At 56.8% G+C, this 16,187-nt stretch overlaps 4 protein-coding genes across 4 annotated transcripts; 3 read left to right on the top strand and 1 right to left on the bottom strand.

Annotated features, from left to right (window-relative positions):
- Positions 1-109: 109 nt before the first annotated feature.
- DL89DRAFT_327425 (uncharacterized protein) lies at positions 110-716 on the bottom strand (the record flags this gene model as incomplete). The annotated part of the gene is made up of 2 exons (XM_040891548.1): positions 110-355; positions 396-716. The coding sequence occupies 2 exons, from the start codon at positions 714-716 to the stop codon at positions 110-112; spliced, it is 567 nt and encodes a 188-aa protein (XP_040739048.1).
- Positions 717-1,950: 1,234 nt separating this feature from the next.
- DL89DRAFT_71314 (uncharacterized protein) lies at positions 1,951-3,370 on the top strand. The gene has a single exon (XM_040892000.1). It carries the CDS (start codon positions 2,094-2,096, stop codon positions 3,210-3,212), a length of 1,119 nt encoding a protein of 372 aa, XP_040739047.1. The 5' UTR covers positions 1,951-2,093; the 3' UTR covers positions 3,213-3,370.
- On the top strand, positions 3,371-4,282 carry DL89DRAFT_71320 (RNA-binding domain-containing protein). The gene has a single exon (XM_040892001.1). The coding sequence runs from the start codon at positions 3,529-3,531 to the stop codon at positions 4,189-4,191; it is 663 nt and encodes a 220-aa protein (XP_040739046.1). The 5' UTR covers positions 3,371-3,528; the 3' UTR covers positions 4,192-4,282.
- A 1,252-nt stretch (positions 4,283-5,534) lies between these two features.
- On the top strand, positions 5,535-6,585 carry DL89DRAFT_71323 (uncharacterized protein). The gene is made up of 2 exons (XM_040892002.1): positions 5,535-6,040; positions 6,123-6,585. The coding sequence occupies exons 1-2, from the start codon at positions 5,655-5,657 to the stop codon at positions 6,454-6,456; spliced, it is 720 nt and encodes a 239-aa protein (XP_040739045.1). The 5' UTR covers positions 5,535-5,654; the 3' UTR covers positions 6,457-6,585.
- The last annotated feature ends 9,602 nt before the right edge of the window (positions 6,586-16,187 follow it).

Here is a 16,187-nt window from a genome sequence, read left to right as displayed (position 1 = left end):
TTATCAGCCCGCATTATCACGCCTGCACCTGGCTGTGATGTTTGGCCAATCGATCAGCGCCAGAGCTAGCGGCCAGGAAATCATGGGCAAAAGCTTCCAAGCGCTTCCCTCAGAGCCTAGGCGCAAGCCAGGCCTTCCACTGCTCCAGGGTCCACGAGCTGGACACGCCGTCGTCGCGGATCCCGTCAAACACCACAGTGGGCGAGACGTGGATTCCCTGCGCCCGGGCCAGCTTTATGTGGTACTTTAGGTCGTTGGTTACGGCGTTGCCCCCATTCTTGGGCTCGCCGGCCTGGATGTCAAGCAGCTGCAGCACCGCCAACGTGTCATCGACGGCGTTGACGCTGGCAGCAAGCTGAGCAGCCTCTGTACATGTCTGAGCGCGTCATGTCGACAGTAGCCTCATCGAAGAACTCGTGCTGGTGCTCAAAGAGCGCGGTCGAGTAGAGCGAAAAGGCCGAGGGGTTGATCTTCTCGACCGCCAGGCTTGCCTCGTGCAGCAGCGTTGAGGCTGGGTGCCATGGCTGCACCTGGTGCCGGAACACCACTGCGACCTTGGGCTCAGCGGAGGCAAGATACGGGATAACGTCCTTGGTCAGCCTGCGCCAGATCTTGGCCGAGAACGGACAGGTATAGTCAAGAAACACCTCGAGCGTATGCGCGCCAGCAGCGGCAGGCAGCAGGCGGTGGGCAGCGTAAGTCGGTGCGAGAGCCATGAGAGCTAAAAGGGAAAATTCTATAGTAGACTTGTTGGTGAGAAAGAGAGCGCCTGCCGTCCCCGGCCGCCATCACCGGCAGCAGCCTGCCCGGCTGATGACGAAACCGCTGCTGTGTCGCCAAGCATTGCGCCAGCGAATCACGTGCGAGCACCCCCTCAATTTTTCCGGCTCCTCGCCTGCCAGCGCTTTAAAACCTTGCCCCGAGGCCCTGTTCATCGAATTTGGGCAATCTAAATTCGCTCTCCTCTCCAAATGCCATTTTCTGTTCTTTTTTAACTCTCATTTTCTTCTTTTCTTATTTCAGTCACATTTTAGCTATTACCGTTTCATTCTACCCCCTCATTAGCTGTAAAAATACGTAAATACACGCCCTACACGCCTAGAAGAAAGAGAACTCTTGCAAAGGTAAGCCTACTATCCCGCCACGTATCAGCAGTCTCCCCGTTTGCCCCCCCCGCTCGCATCTGCGCCGGCGTTTGGCCAGTAGTGTGCATCCGGACGAGCAAAGAACCCACATCTTGGTATGGCGGAGACAGATCTCGTTCTCCACATGCCCGATTCTTCTCCCTCCGCACGCACCGAGTCTAGTGCTCAATCGGCCAAAAAAGAACAGCGGGCCTTCCCTCCGTCGTGCAATATAGAAGCGGTCTCCACGCCCTAAAACTTGTTGGTTAGTTGCTTCTCCACATGCCAGCCTGGAAAAAGTAGGGATAAGCTGGCATATGCTCGGCATATCAGCTGGAAACGGGGGATTTTTGCGGTTCGGGGGGGGAGCGGGGGTGTAGCAAATTTTTCTTTGTGGCGGTCTTTCTAACCCCTTGCCGCGAAGCTTGCGGGCCTGGCTGCCTTATAACAGCGGCTGGGCTCGTCCCATCCTCCTGCCTGCTTCTTCTCTTCCTTCACAGTCGGGCTCGGTCTTTCTGCACTCTGTTAATCACTCTGCTAGATACTAATATTTGCTAATACCCCTCCTCCGCCACCGTTTATTAGATATCCCTTTTCGCACCCCTATATTTTTCCTCCTTCCTACGGGTGATACACACGCACAAACACACGCACCAGCAGCCTATCTTAGCCACCACCACCACTATTGCCCTACTGGTACAGGCTCACCCGATAATAGCATGAATCCAGACGCTTCTAGCAATGCAAAGAACCAACAGCTCCCTGCCGGTCTCCAGCCCCTTTTCGACATGAATAGCAGCAACAACGCCGCAGCCTGCCGCCGCTGCTGCTGCAGCCTGCTGCTGCCGGCATTGCTGGGGCAGGCGCATCACTCGACGGCGACAAGGCCGACAGTGCCCGCGTACTAACGCCACCCACGAGCACGGGAGGAATCTCGCCAGCAGCAGCAACAGGCATCGCTAGGCAGCAATGCCGGTGTGTTTGGCCGGCTGCCGGCCAACGGACCTCGGGCGACAGGCAATCTCGACGCTGGACGGCTGGGAGCTGCATCGCACGTCTCATCTGCAGCAGGCAATGCAGGGCGGGGGTGGAGCGCACAGTCGTACGCACAGCCGCACTGCGAGCTACGGCACATCACTGCTCGACACGCTTAACGAGGAGAAACAGCTCCACCAGCAGTGGCTGCCTCCCCATTCATCGGTGGCCGCCCAGCGCTCGCGCTTTGGCCATGGCCGCTCGGCTACCGGCGGCGGCGCGGGTGATCTAGGCACCGGTGTGATTGGCAGTGGGATCCCCGCAACCAACCCGCTATCGCACCAGCGCCACTTCACCTTGACCTCCACCACTGGCGGCGTGGGGCTCCAGTCGACTTCGCCCTTCTCTCTCCAGTCCCAGCCCGACGGCATCATGCGCCCGGTGGCTTCGTCAGCTACCCCGCCCAGCGTCTCCGGAGCGGGCGCCAGCACTGGCCAGCATGTCCGGGCCCACACCCTGACTGCATCGCCGCCAGGGTTTGGTCGTACCGCCGGCGGCAGCGGCGGCAGCAGTCTGCTCAAGCACCCGCTTCCCACCAACGCGTCGGGTATTCTAGGCGCCCACTCGCGGCTCAACTCGCTGTCAGGCACCTCGAGCTCCAACCTTGTACCTAGGCATCCCAGCCAACTTGGCCAACGCCAACCTGCTCGCCTCGTCGCTGCGAAACTCGTACTCAGTCCAACTCGCTGCACTCGGCGTTTGCCCGCCGCAGCTCGCCATCGCCGCTGTCACAGGATCGCGATGTCTCGGCGTCGTCCTATTGGCAACGGCTCGTTTGACTTTGTGCCAGCACTAGACGAGTCCAGCGTCTGGGGACCCTCGCGCCTGTCCAACGAGCTCGATCTGCTGTCACTCCACGACGGCAGCATCACCGGTAACAGCAATGCCATGGATGACTCGTTTGCACGTGAGCTGACCGCAGCTGAGGTTGCGGATGCCAACTCGCGCATCCGCTCGTACAGTTTCAACAGCCCGCCCGACGGAATCGAGGAGGCCGACGATGCCGACATTGATGTGCTCACGCAGCAGCTACCTCGCAGAACCCTGCTCTAGCCTTCCGCAAAATGATGGCCCGCACGCACGCCCGGTCCAAAACCCTGGCCAACCCGTTCGGCGGCGAGAGCGATCTGGACTACGCTCTAGGCTTCCAGCAGACACAGCAGCAGCGGTACGGCCTGCCGCTGCACATGCGCAATCAGAGCAACGCCTTCCTCCAGGAGCAGCAGCAGCTCCACCACCAGCCAGCACCGTCGTACAGGAACCAACTCGTCAATTTCGCTTGGTGTTGGGGGCACTGCTATTGCGGGTGGCAGCGGCGATTCGCTGGCGATGATGATGGCCGGCGGCGGACACTCAAAGAACTCTTCAGATGGTTCGAACCAGGACGGCGCTGGCTCCACGGTTCATATCGGAATTGGCGGCGAAAGCGTGCGTGGATTTGGACGCTCAGGCAGCATCACTGGGCTTGCTCAGCGCGGCGCTCCGTCAGCGTCGCATTCGCGCCAGGCATCGATGCACACACGCCAGCACTCGCTCGACTTTGACATGGCCATGCTTCACAGCGGCACTGGCGCCAATTCTGGACAACGTGCCGACGCGGTCTCTCTGGGTGGGCAATGTCGACCCCGGCCTCAACACACAAGACTTGATTGCGATCTTTGGCAAGTACGGGCGCGTCGAGAGCCTGCGCCTGCTGCCCGACAAGGAGTGTGCCTTTGTCAATTTTTTGCGTGTCGAGGACGCGATCCGCGCCAAGGATGACATGCACAACGGCACTCGCATTGGCAACAACACGGTCCGTGTCGGCTTCGGCAAGGGCGAGTCTTATGCGACAGGTGACGCCCAGGCGATGCAGCCGACGCGTGCGCTGTGGATCGGAAACATTGCGCAGGCGACGACGCCCGACTCGCTGAGTACTACCTTCCAGGCGTACGGAACTCATCGAATCGGCGCGTGTCCTGAAGCCACAAGAACTGCGGATTCGTCAACTTCATCCGGCTCGAGGATGCCGTGCGTGCCAAGCAGGCGATGAACGGCAAGAGCATCGACGGGTCGGTCGTGCGCATTGGCTACGCCAAGGTGCCGGCGGCCAAGAACGAGTCTTCGCTCAAGCTGCGCAACCCTGTGCCCAGCGCTGCCCCCTCACTGTATCGGGCCAGATTGCTGAGGCTGATGCGATCACTGGCACCACGCAGCGCGGCCTGGGTAACAACATGGTCTTGGAGCCTGGCTTTACGCTAGCCATCGACGAGAACCTCGTCGCCTTCCCCTATGCAACTCAGCTGCCGGCTCTTCCCGAGCCCAAGGTCAGCATCCGCTCCGACCACGAGTCGTCCTCTGCCGGTGCCAGTGCTGCCAACTCCCGCGCTGCCAGTGTCGGTGTTGGCGATGGCCGGATGCCTGTCATCGAGCAGTCGCGTCTGCGCGAAATCCGCAAAATACTGGAGATGTCGTCCAGCCCGATCCCCAAGGCTGAGTTTGACCAGATCTTCAACGAGCTGCTCCCCAGCGCTGTCGAGTTGTGTACAGACTATGTCGGAAACGTGCTGGTGCAGAAAATGGCCGAGCGTGGCGACCAGGTGCAGAAGCTGGCGCTGGTCAAGCGGGTCGGCCCGTACATGGCCTCTATCGGCGTCCACAAGAACGGTACGTGGGCCGTGCAGAAGATCATTGACACTGCAACCAACGACGACCAGAAGCGGGTGATTGTCGAGAACATCAAGCAGTACACGCCCCAGCTGCTGCTAGGACCAGCTTGGCAACTACGTCGTCCAGTGCTGTCTGCGGTTTGGCCCCAGCAAGTACGAGTCTGAGGAGGCCTCGAGCGACGCCAAGACCAGGGAGAACAGCTCTACGTCTGCCAGCAACGTCGATCAGTCAAAGATCCACCTGGCCCGTGCAGCCTCGAACCAGTTTGTGTTTGATGCGATCCATGCCCGGTGCTGGGATATCGCGCAGGGCCGCTTCGGTGCGCGTGCCATCCGCACCTGCCTCGAGTCGCCGCACGCCTCGAAGCTGCAGCAGAAGCTGGCCGCAGGTTGCCCTGGTCACTAATGCCGTGTCGCTGGCCACCAATGTCAACGGGCACCTGCTGGTCAACTGGCTGCTGGACTCGTCAAAGTTCACTGGCCGCTTCCGTGTGCTGGCACACCAGCTCGCACCACACCTGCGCTATCTGGCCACGCACAAGCTTGGCGCCTCGACAATTTCCAAGATCGTTGACCAGACCATGGAGCCCGATGCGCGTGATCTGATCTTGAACACGCTTTTCTTCAAACCCGGACCCATCGGTCTTGGACGATGTTGTTCTGGACCAGGCCCATGGCGTGCACGTTATTCTGAAGATCCTACAGGGCACGGGCTATCGGCGAGGCTGAGAAGGCCCGCATTGCCGATCGCCTGCGGTTCTTGACTTCCGAGTACTCAATCAGCAGTGCTCAGGCCCAGCAGCAGACAGGTGGCAGCGGTGGTCGCGGCAGCGGCGCTGCCGGCGAGATGTCGTCGGTGTCCCCCATCAACAGCCATGGCCGCAACTCGAATGTGCCCCCGTCGCAGCGTCTTGCTGATACTGTCGCTTCGGTGCTAGCCCACTCGCAACCGAAACTACCCACCACGCTGCCACCCGCCTCCCATCGCGCCTCGAACTCGGTATCTCAGGACATGCCGCCAGCCACGCTGGGATACCCGTACATGCAGCAGGGGAATGGTGCTGCTGGCAACCCGTCCACAGCAGCAATGAGCTTCCCGGCCGCGTCGCTGATGAATCCGATGGGCGGTAGCGTGGTTCCTCCACCAGCTGGTTTTGGTGGCATGGTTGCACCGACTGCCCAGCAACAAGAGAGCCTCCTAGCTGCCTATTACCAGCAGCAGCAGCAGCAGCAGCAGCAGCAGCAAATGGGTGCGGGTGGTGTGCCGCCTGCGGGTTTCTACGGTGGAGCCATGGACTTCCAGCAGCAGCAGCAGCCAGCAGCAGCGTCGTCGGCAATACCGTTCTATCCGTTTGGTGCTGCTCAGCAGCCGCAGCCACCTCAGCAGCAGTCGCAGCAATCGTCCGCTGGCGACCAGTAGACTGCACATAGGTGGTTTGCTGGTCCCCTCAAGTGATGAAGTATTTTATCGTTGTGTTGATACCCGCTTCGCTCACCAAAATTTTTTTACGAGCGCCCTCTTATTTTTTTCTTTCGCAGTATTTTTTCCTTGCAAATATTTATTCTCACAGGCTTCCTCAATTCGCAGCAATGACATTGACAGGGACAGACGACAGCATGACCCTGGAGCAGCTCGAAAGCATTTGTAGAGCGGTACTCAACCAGCACTGCCATCGTTGCTCAGGAGGACCCCCCTGCGGTGAGCACTGAGGACTTGGTGGCCCTGCTGTCGCAGGCAATACAACAAAGCGAGCAGCAGCCAGCAACGAAGCGTGAGGCCGAAGACGATGAAGATCCAGCTATAGAAATTCGCCAGCACAAGCGCCAGCGCACTGGCTGCGCCGCCGCTGCCAAAGCCTCTGATGGGCGGATAGACAGCAGCACGGCATTCCTGCTGCCACCACTGATGTCAGACATGGGTATTGACATGCTGACGCGCGTGTTGGTCCCCGATCTGCTCCAGCTGCCGCAGCTCGAAGTCCACAGTGACCCACAGAACCACGTTCATGGCACGTCGCTCGAAGTAATTGCCAGCTCGTGGGACGGGTTCTGGGAAACGGGTCAGATTCACTTGGACAACACACTGGCGATTCGTGAAGTGCTGAGTTCCACGAACGACCAGTTGCTAGTGTGGACGGCGCCAAGCGGCTCGGGAAAGTCGGTGTTTTTGTCGCTGCTGCGCAACTTTTCCGCAGCTGTTGCGCCCATGGACCGCAAGGAGCGCCAGAGCAGATTCAAGCCATACGCGATTTGCGAGAAGGCGCCGCGATACTTCAAGAAGCACTTTGCACAGCACCCGGTTCTGTTGCTTGACGTCTCACGCGGCAAACCGCGTTCAGTGCAAAGCGCCATGTCAATCGTGGCCAGTGCAATCGTGGATGCTGCGAAGCAGTATATGAAGGTGTTCAGCAGCGAGCTTACCTGCGAGCAGCGATACCAGATATACAGCGGGATCACAGAGGAGTTTATGACGGCGGCTCACGCTGATCTGGAGCAGCTGCGTACAGAGTTCAATATATTGGAGAGCGGGGAGGTGAGCGACACCAGCCTGTTTGTGACGTTCATTGACCGGCTGGTCCATTTGCTAGCAAGGTGCTTTGGTGGTAAAAAGATTGTGGTGCTCATTGACGGGTTCGACGTACCATTTGCGCATGTATTTTCGTCCTGCATGTCGCTAGACGAGCAGAACGCAATACTGTCGGTGTACGAGAGGCTGTATCAGCGGCTGATGGCCCAGGACGAGGTCATCGGCACCAGAATCATAGCTGGAATCCACGACGTGTCCAAGCGATTTCGCGTCGCTGATCGGAGGCAGGCGAGCGACATGTTTGCCAATGCCACGGGCCTGTCGATTGACAGCGCCGAGCACATTATTTCCAGATTCGTCGACGAGGATTGGAGCAAAGGAAATGTGAGCGGTGCCTGCCCGACTGACAAGGTTAAAAGTGATTTGATGTGGGTCTGCCACCACCGATTCGGTAACCAAGTTGGTGATGTAAAGGACGAGCGTATCTCAAACATATACTGCTTCCTGAGGCTGCTGCAGGGCGTACGGAAAGAGCCTGCAGTTGTGCCTGCTAACCTGGTCCGCCTCGACTATTTTATGTGGCCCGAGCACACTGACGAACTGAGCTTCATAGTTTCGCGAAACATCACCGATAAACGTCTGTTTGATCGGTTTGCGAAGCTGGTGCTTAGGGCGTACCTCAGCCGCGACTTCCACATCAAGCAGGCACTGGCGTCGGGCACATACAAGACGATCCAGGAGGCGATTGCACACCAGAATAGCTGTACTAGAAACACGCCTGTAGCCACATGGTCCACAGAGTTCCGGGACATGGCTGCCAAGCTCGTGGCATCATCGGTTGATCTGCCGCGGCACAGATATCAAGTCTCGACGCTCGAGATGCTGGGGATTCTGCTCTCGGTCGGATCGCTGGTTCCTCGAGCTCGGCACGCGGTGCGGATCTGCACGCCTGACGCATTTCTGCAGATGCTGGTGCTGTTGAACTGTGGCCAATACGGGTTTGCAACAACTAGCTCGTACATGGAATGGTATGTAGAGTATGTCGGAATTACGAGCAACAGCGCGTTCACATTTGGCGCAGCGATAGCTGACAGCGCTTACTATCTAACCCCCTATGGCAAGACCCCGATGCCAAAGTTTCCAATCTCGCTTGTGCAGTGTCTGACCCATCCGCTGTATCTAGCTGGTATCAAGATGCTTGTCACAAGCGAGCCATCTGGGAATAACCGAGGCACATTTTGCTTTACACTGAATGGTGCAGCACGTTCCAGCACGTTTGTCGTAATGCAGGCGGCACACCCATCTCAGAAAAAACACATGGCCCGGTATGTGGAGAACCAGCTGAAGACCGCTAAGTCACCTGCGCAGAAGCAAAAGAACCTGATGCACATATCTAACGAGTACCTCCAGGCGTCTGTCCACGCAATGCCGCGGTACCCTGATCAGGCACCGATTCCTGGGGATAGGCTGCTCTGTATTGGGCTGGCGTTCTACGAAAAGCTACTTGGCATCAGCCTGCGTGAATACGAATGGAAAGTAGGACCGTCCACCCCTAGCCCCGATGGAGGCCAATGGACACACCGCGCCATCAGCTATGACATGTGCAGGTGCCTTGACAGCATTTCCACGAGAGTGCAATGGAAGGTTGCGCACGGAAATGTTTGCATTGGCTGTCATGTAGAATAAGACTCCAGCCCCAACTCTTCCAAATACCACGACAGGCACCCTACGGGAGGCCATAGTGGAAGCCGCAAGAGCTACCACAGGCAGACACCGTCCAGCAAAGAAGCTAAATAAACAATTACTGCGTGAACCACTGCTTGACATTTGCACGATCGGTCTCGAACCACTTGGTGTTGGCCTTGATGGTCTCGATGGTCTGCTCGACCGAACGGCTGTATGTAGCAGTTGTCTTGCTAGCAAAGAACTGCTCGACCTCCTCTGCCTTGTCAGCGCCGATAAAGTGGTTGGTGGAGAACTCAACCAGGCTGCCTAAGTGGCGGGTCGAGACCGAGTAGCGGCTGTAAAGCGTGTCGTAGTTGTCCTTGAACCACGCCCACACCTTGTCGCCGCCATGTGGGTTGCCTGACACCGAGAATACAATGAGGTGTGAGTCCTGGCGGCGCACATCGTCGGTCAGAGTGAAGGCCAGGGCATCGTCCAGAAGCTCCGAGTCCGAGGTCTGGCCAAGTGCAGACAGAGCAGCCAGGCGCTGGTCGACAGTCTTGGAGGCGTCAAGGTAGAACTGCTTGACCTTTTCGTAGTCAGAGCGCGTACCTGTACGTACCACAACGGCCAGCACTGGGCGCAGCATGTCGCTGCCCAGTGCCTGCTTGTTTCCAGCAAGATACTCGTTCAGACGACGGTGCGCCTCGGCAACGACCTTGTCGTCACCGGCCAGCCCGGCCATGCGCACAGACAGAGCACGCAGGCGGTTAGCCAGGCCATCTTCGGTCATCTCCCAGCCCAGGCGCTCAATGACCGAGCCGAACAGCTGCAGGCACATCGCGTTGATCTGGCTCTGGATATCGGCTGTCTCAGTGGCCCACGCCGACTGGAACTTGGCGAAGCGGGCCGCGATTTCGCCCCACACCAGGTACTCAGACTCGTTCTGGCATGCCTTGAGCAGGGTCAGGAATTCTGAGGTACGGCTGTGCCCGCTAGCAGCAAGGGCTGCGGCGTCAGCAATGATGCCGATGCGATCACTGGTCGACAGCTGACCACCGGCAGCAATGGCCTTGGCCAGGTTGGCAATAGCTCCCGCCGGATAGTTGACGCGGTAGATGCCAACTGTGTCCTTGTTAAGCTTGTACCATTCGGCACCCGATGACGGAAGAGCGATTGTTGACTCGCGCTGAGTCAGCACATCGCCGGTAGGGGCATCAGCAGACTCGGATGTCGTGATCCGCAGCGGGACCCACCACTGGGTCTTGTCCTCATCAGCAGCAGCCTCGCCTGAGGATAGGTAGCGGCTTTGGCGCACAACGATCTGAGACCTGTCGTCGGACTCAGACACGGTCAGGATCGGATAGCCGGTGGTCAGGGTCCACAGGTCCATGAATTGGCCCACGTCCTGGCCCGACGACTCGCTCAGCGCATTCCACAGATCAACAGTCTCGGCATTAGCGTACTTGTGCTTCTGCAGGTACACGCGCAGTCCAGCAAAGAAGCTGTCTAGGCCAATGTACGAGCTAAGCATGCGGATCGCGCTGGCGCCCTTTGAGTACGAGATGGCATCAAAGATCTGGCTGATGTCCGACGAGCGCTTGACCGGCACCTGAATTGGATGTGACGAGCGCATGGCGTCGAGGTTCAGCGCACGCTGGTAGTCATCGATGACAAAATCGGTCCAGACATGGTACTCGGGGAAGAACTGGTCCACGGCCAAGGTTCCAACCCAAGTAGCAAACCCCTCCTTGAGCCACAAGTCGCTCCACCACTCCATAGTGACCAGATTGCCGAACCACTGGTGCGCCAGCTCGTGGCTGACAACGTAGGCGACCTGCTGCTTAGCAGCAGAGCTAGTAGTGGCCTCGTCGACCAGGAGAGCGACCTCGCGGTACGTGATCAGACCCCAGTTTTCCATGGCTCCAATCTGGAACTCGTTGATCGCGATCTGGTCCATTTTGGGCAGTGGATAAGGAATGCCAAACACATCGGCGAAGTATTCCAGCACTTTGATCATCACGTCGAGCGCAAACCGACCCTGCTCGCCCTTGCCTGGGGACGTATAGACGCGGCACGGAATTGGACGGCCGTTATGCTCGCCGCTGGTATGGCCCTCAACATAGTCAAACTCACCAACGACAAATGCGACAAGGTACGTCGACATGACCGGCGTGGTGTTGAACGCAACCTCCTTCAGGCCGCCACCGACCTGCTTGGTCTCGCGCACATCCATGTTCGACAGCGCTGTCAGATCGTCCTTGATGCGCAGCGTAATGGCGAAGGTGGCCTTGAGCAACGGCTCGTCAAAGCACGGGAAGGCGTAGCGGGCACTGACGGGCTCAAAGTGGGTTGAGGCCATGTTCTTGGTGTTGCCCTGACTGTCAGTGTACCGGGAGCGGTAGAACCCAAGCATTAGGTCGTTAAGCACACCCGTAAACTCGAGTGTCAGCACAGCCTCGCTGCTGGCAACCAGCGCCTGCCTGAAGCTGAGTTCAACGGCCTCCTTCTCCTGGCTGATCGCAATGGTGGCAGCAGTAGCAGTAGCATCCGAGCCCAGGGTGCTGGCAAGCGAGGCCGACGTGACATCAAGGTCCTTGGCATGCAGCGCTATGGTGCTGCTGGACTCGTTGACACGCAGACGAATCGAAACCTTACCGGTGAACGTCAAAGCATCGAGGTCTGGAGCCAGGAGCAAGTCGTAGTGGAGCGGAGTAACGTTGGTCGGCAGCAGCTCGCGATCGCTGGCGGCGTCAGCGTTTGCAGTTCCAGAGCACATTTGTCAGGAGAAGAAAAATGGGTTTTTAGAACAAAGTCGATATAATGATGGCAAGAAACCAAGTGAACAAGAACACTTTGAACAGTGACGAAAAGCGCTGTCCTTTTTGTAGCTGCTAGCAATGAGCGTGAGAAACAATATCAAACAGAGGATTAGGGTGGGCTGTATTGGGGGCTCTGGGCAGCTACCAGCCCTTCACCATGCGCAGCTGGACTCTTCGGCCTGTGCAGCATGCCGATACGCCGAATGGGCCCTGGTACTGTCGCCACTCTGCTCGTTACCTTCATTACCAGCACCGTGCCGGCAGCTTCGACGCTACAGTGGCGCACACGGGTTAGTTTTAGCAACATCATGCTAGGTCTGAAATCCGATACATTTTTCTGATGCATATTTTCAGTAGACCATTCCATGCTGGAAAATACAAAAAACACTCAAAACGCTGCACACAGCAGGCTCGTTGCAGCTTGGCTTCCACGCACTGAGCGGGCATATTACTGCGCACGGCCCCTTTTCGCATATCCATTCATCTGAAGACTGGGAGAATGAGCCAAATGCGGGGTATCTACGCTTCGTCCAAATCGCGCAGGAACACACCCTGGTTCTGGTGGTCTGGTAGCCCGAAGGCGCCGCCTGCACCGCCGGCCGGACCAACCGAGCCGTTGTGGTGCGGTGTGGAAAGGTTCGACTTGTCGCTGTAGTACCCATTGGCCTGACCCATCGACGGCTGCTGCGCAGCAACCGCAGGATTGGACTGCGACGGATCGAACTCGGGGAACTCGTTGTAGTCAATGTTCTTTGCAAACTGCTTCTTCTGCTGGTACCGGCGCCAGAACAGGAATCCAATGATACCGCCAATAACCACCAGGATTGCAATAACAATACCCGCAATCGCACCACCGCTCAGGCCCTTGCCCGACTTGGGCGTCTCCCTGTTCCCGGAGTTGGACTCGGTCGGGGTCCCTGAGCTTTTGGCTTCCTGTGTGCCTGACGGGGTTGGTTTGGTAGTGGCCTTTGTACCTGGTGAGGTCGGCACCGTGTTCTCAGTTGGGCTGGTAGAGCCAGTCGTGTCAAAGCTGGTAGTTGTGGTGGTCGATGTAATAGTGACCGCATCTGTGTCCTTGCTGTCGTTGCTAGTGCTCGAGTTGTTCTCTGGCTTGCTCTCACCCTGCGGGGAGGATGTCGGCGATGACTCTGGGGGCGGAGGAGTCGTGCTCGAAGGAGGCGGGTTCTCTGTGCTGGATGGGGGATGCTCCGATGAAGAAGTTGGTGGGGGCTGCTCTGACGATGTGACCGGCGGCTTCTCAGTAGTACTCGGGGTGCCTCTGACGTTGAAGGCGGGGGAGACGCAGAGCTCACATCAGCATGGGACCCTTCAGAGGAGGGCGGATCCTGTGCGACAGCGACTGCCGACATTGCCACTAGGGTGACTGCGAAAATTGCCGCGAACCGTGAAACCTTCATTAGAATGGAATTTGAATAAAAAGGAAATATATGCGGAAAACAGGGTGGCGAGGGAAAAGGAAAGGAGTGAGTGAGGGGAAGAGGGGAGAAGGAGAGAGCGCGTGGTCGTTAGAGGAAAAAGAGTAAAAAGGATGGTGTTAAACTGAGGCAAGAGTAAGGGAGGAGAGCGAAACCCGCATAAAAGCGAGCGAAATGATATGCTCCCAACAAGGCCGTCGATCCTCCAGGTAATTTTTGGCAGTGAGAAAACAACAACCACGAGCATGCTTGGGGCGTGACGACTCATAGTGGCACCAGCGCCAATCAATCAGGCAAAATTAGCTGGAAACAGGCCCAGTTCGGTCCTGATGCTGCTAGAGAGCAACACAGGTACGCACGTCGCTGTGGATGCAGTGACCTTACAATCAAAGAATATCAGATTTGAAAGATAGAGCGCTTTGAGGTGACGGCTTGGATGAGAGTGGCACTATCCACAGGTGGAGGCCGCAGCATGCGTAAACATACATTGATCATGAAAACAAGCAGGATGGGGCGAATGCAGGTATCCAGAATAAACCCTTTTGAACTGTGTATGTGCGCATGAGACTGTTTTACGGGACTGAGTGATGGTCCTGCTGGTCCAGTCTGCTTTGGGTAGTCCGATTTTGGTTCGGCTCAGACCATCGGGCTGATGGTTGAAACAAAGATATCGAGCGAACTACGGAGTGGCGAATGTTGGCAGCAAGCATGTGAATTATTTGTTGCATGAGCGGATATGATGCTATTCATAGATCTGAACAGGCGTTTCTATAATATCAAAAAGGAAAAGGAAAAGGCATGAACTTCAGTACAAACATTCATCTTCATATGTAGGCAATAAGCTGACTTTTGCTGTAGGGTACAATGAGAGGTGACATTGGAGCTCACATGCTTGAAATTGGTATTCTATCTACGCAGCAAGGGTGGCAAATATCGAGCACAGCTCTGGAAAAGCTAAAGCCCTCAAGACAACCCAACGCTATGAAAAGCATGAGGCAGCGCTCAGATGCAGAGGAATTGGCGACCACGACTCAGACCTTGGCAGATAGGCGCAGTGTCGCAGGCAGACTAGCCTCATCCGCTATTCTAGTATTCGTTTTGTTGAGTGGTTGGTGGTTGGTGGTTGGTGGTGTTGTGGATTGGAGCTGTCAGAATGTGCGTCCATCCTCGCCGCTCGCACTCTTAAACCCACGCCCGCAGAAAGCGAGCGAGGGGGCGCAGAGCAGGCAAGATCATCGACGGGTCGAAAAAAGCAGCAGCGTCACGAATGAGCGCTGGACCCACACCTCCCTTTACGGACGGCGCACTGTCGGTCATCTTCCAGCGTGGTTCCAATGTCTATGTTCGATGAACAAAGAACTGTAAATTAACTGTAAACATAATCCTGATGAGAACAGTCGATTGAGGTTTCTCCAAGCTGTGCTGCAGCGGTGCGCAATTTATACCCGCCCGTGGTTGGGGCATCTGAAAGCACAATGATGGGACAATATTCACACCTTGCGTTGGATGGCTCAGAAACAGCGGTTGGGGGCTGATGAAGGGTGTCACCATAGGATTCCAAAGTTCTTATGCCTAGAGGCTTACACAATTTGTTAGCTGGTGAATTGCATAAATGCCTATACCATTTGCACCCCCTGGTACATCTGGTCGATTTCATTTTGGTAGTGATTACGCGCCTGCATCCGCTTCAGCTTGGAGGTCGATGTGAGGATGCCGTTGGTCTCAATATCGAATGGCCTGTGGTCAAGGTGCAGTTTCTTGATGGCTTCGTAGCCTTGTAGCTTCGCTTGCTTGCTGTGCTTGCTCAGCACACTGAGGACCTCGTCGACAACCATCATTTCAGTACAGAGCCCAGCAAACGAGGCACTAGGATTTCCCACCACCTTGCGGGTCCAGGGGACAAAGGTCTCAGGATCGGGAACTGCTACCGAGACAAGCTTGGACCGCAGCGAATCGCCATGAACATAGACCTACATGATGAGTTGATGGCGTGAGTAGACGTTCTCAAGGAACTTGGGCGCAACATACTCGCCCTATGACAGCTTGAAGATGTTCTTGACACGGTCGATGATAGAGATGGTGCCGTCTTTATTGAACCGGCCAATGTCACCAGTGAGCAGCTAGCCATCCTCGGCCAGCGCCTCCTTGGTTTTCTCCGGGTCACAGAAGTAGCCAGCAAACACAGTCTCACTGCGGGTCATGATCTCACTACGGGGGCACGGCTTGTCAGTAGCAAAGTATTTCATCTCAGGCACGTCATGCAGCTTGATCTTGACGCCAGGCATCGGGATGCAGATATGACCAGGCTTGCAGTCGCCGATAGCGCCAATGGTTGCAATAGACGAATTCTCGGTCTGTGCGTAACCTTCAGAAAAGTTGCAGCTGAAGGCGATATGTAAAAATTGCATGACCTGTGGGTCCAGCGATGCACTGCCAGTGTTCATGACCTCGACACGGCCACCCAGGATGGCCCACACCTTGTGGAGTACAATCTTGTCCCTGAGAGCATGGCAGAAGCTCTCGCCGCGGCTCAGTGCTTTTAGTTTGTCATTAACAGCGCGGCAGGCAATCATACCTCGGATACCAGATGTATATATTGTGGCAGCAGCGATGTGGTCGTAGATGCGGGTGAACAGGTGGGGGACAGCAGGGAATATGGCTGGCTGCAGGACCTGGGTATCCTCGATAATGCGCAAGATGCTGCCTGAGAACTACCCAGCAGAGCCACCAAGGAGCATGTTGCGGTATTCGATTGCACAGTCGTATGTGTGGGAAAGAGGAAGCAGCGAGAGAATCACACGCTCATCTGAGCTGTACGTTGCCAAGCTCGACGAACACGGACCGGCAATGTAGTTGCGATGGGTTGACATGGCACCCTTGGGGGTCCTTGTGGTACCGCTGGTGTAGCATATGGTGCATAGATCCTCTTC

Source organism: Linderina pennispora, assembly GCF_002104995.1.
Source record: "Linderina pennispora strain ATCC 12442 chromosome Unknown DL89scaffold_164, whole genome shotgun sequence".
Taxonomy (NCBI): domain Eukaryota; kingdom Fungi; phylum Kickxellomycota; class Kickxellomycetes; order Kickxellales; family Kickxellaceae; genus Linderina; species Linderina pennispora.
Note: the sequence above shows the minus strand (reverse complement) of the source record. Positions and strands in the feature narration are given on the sequence as shown.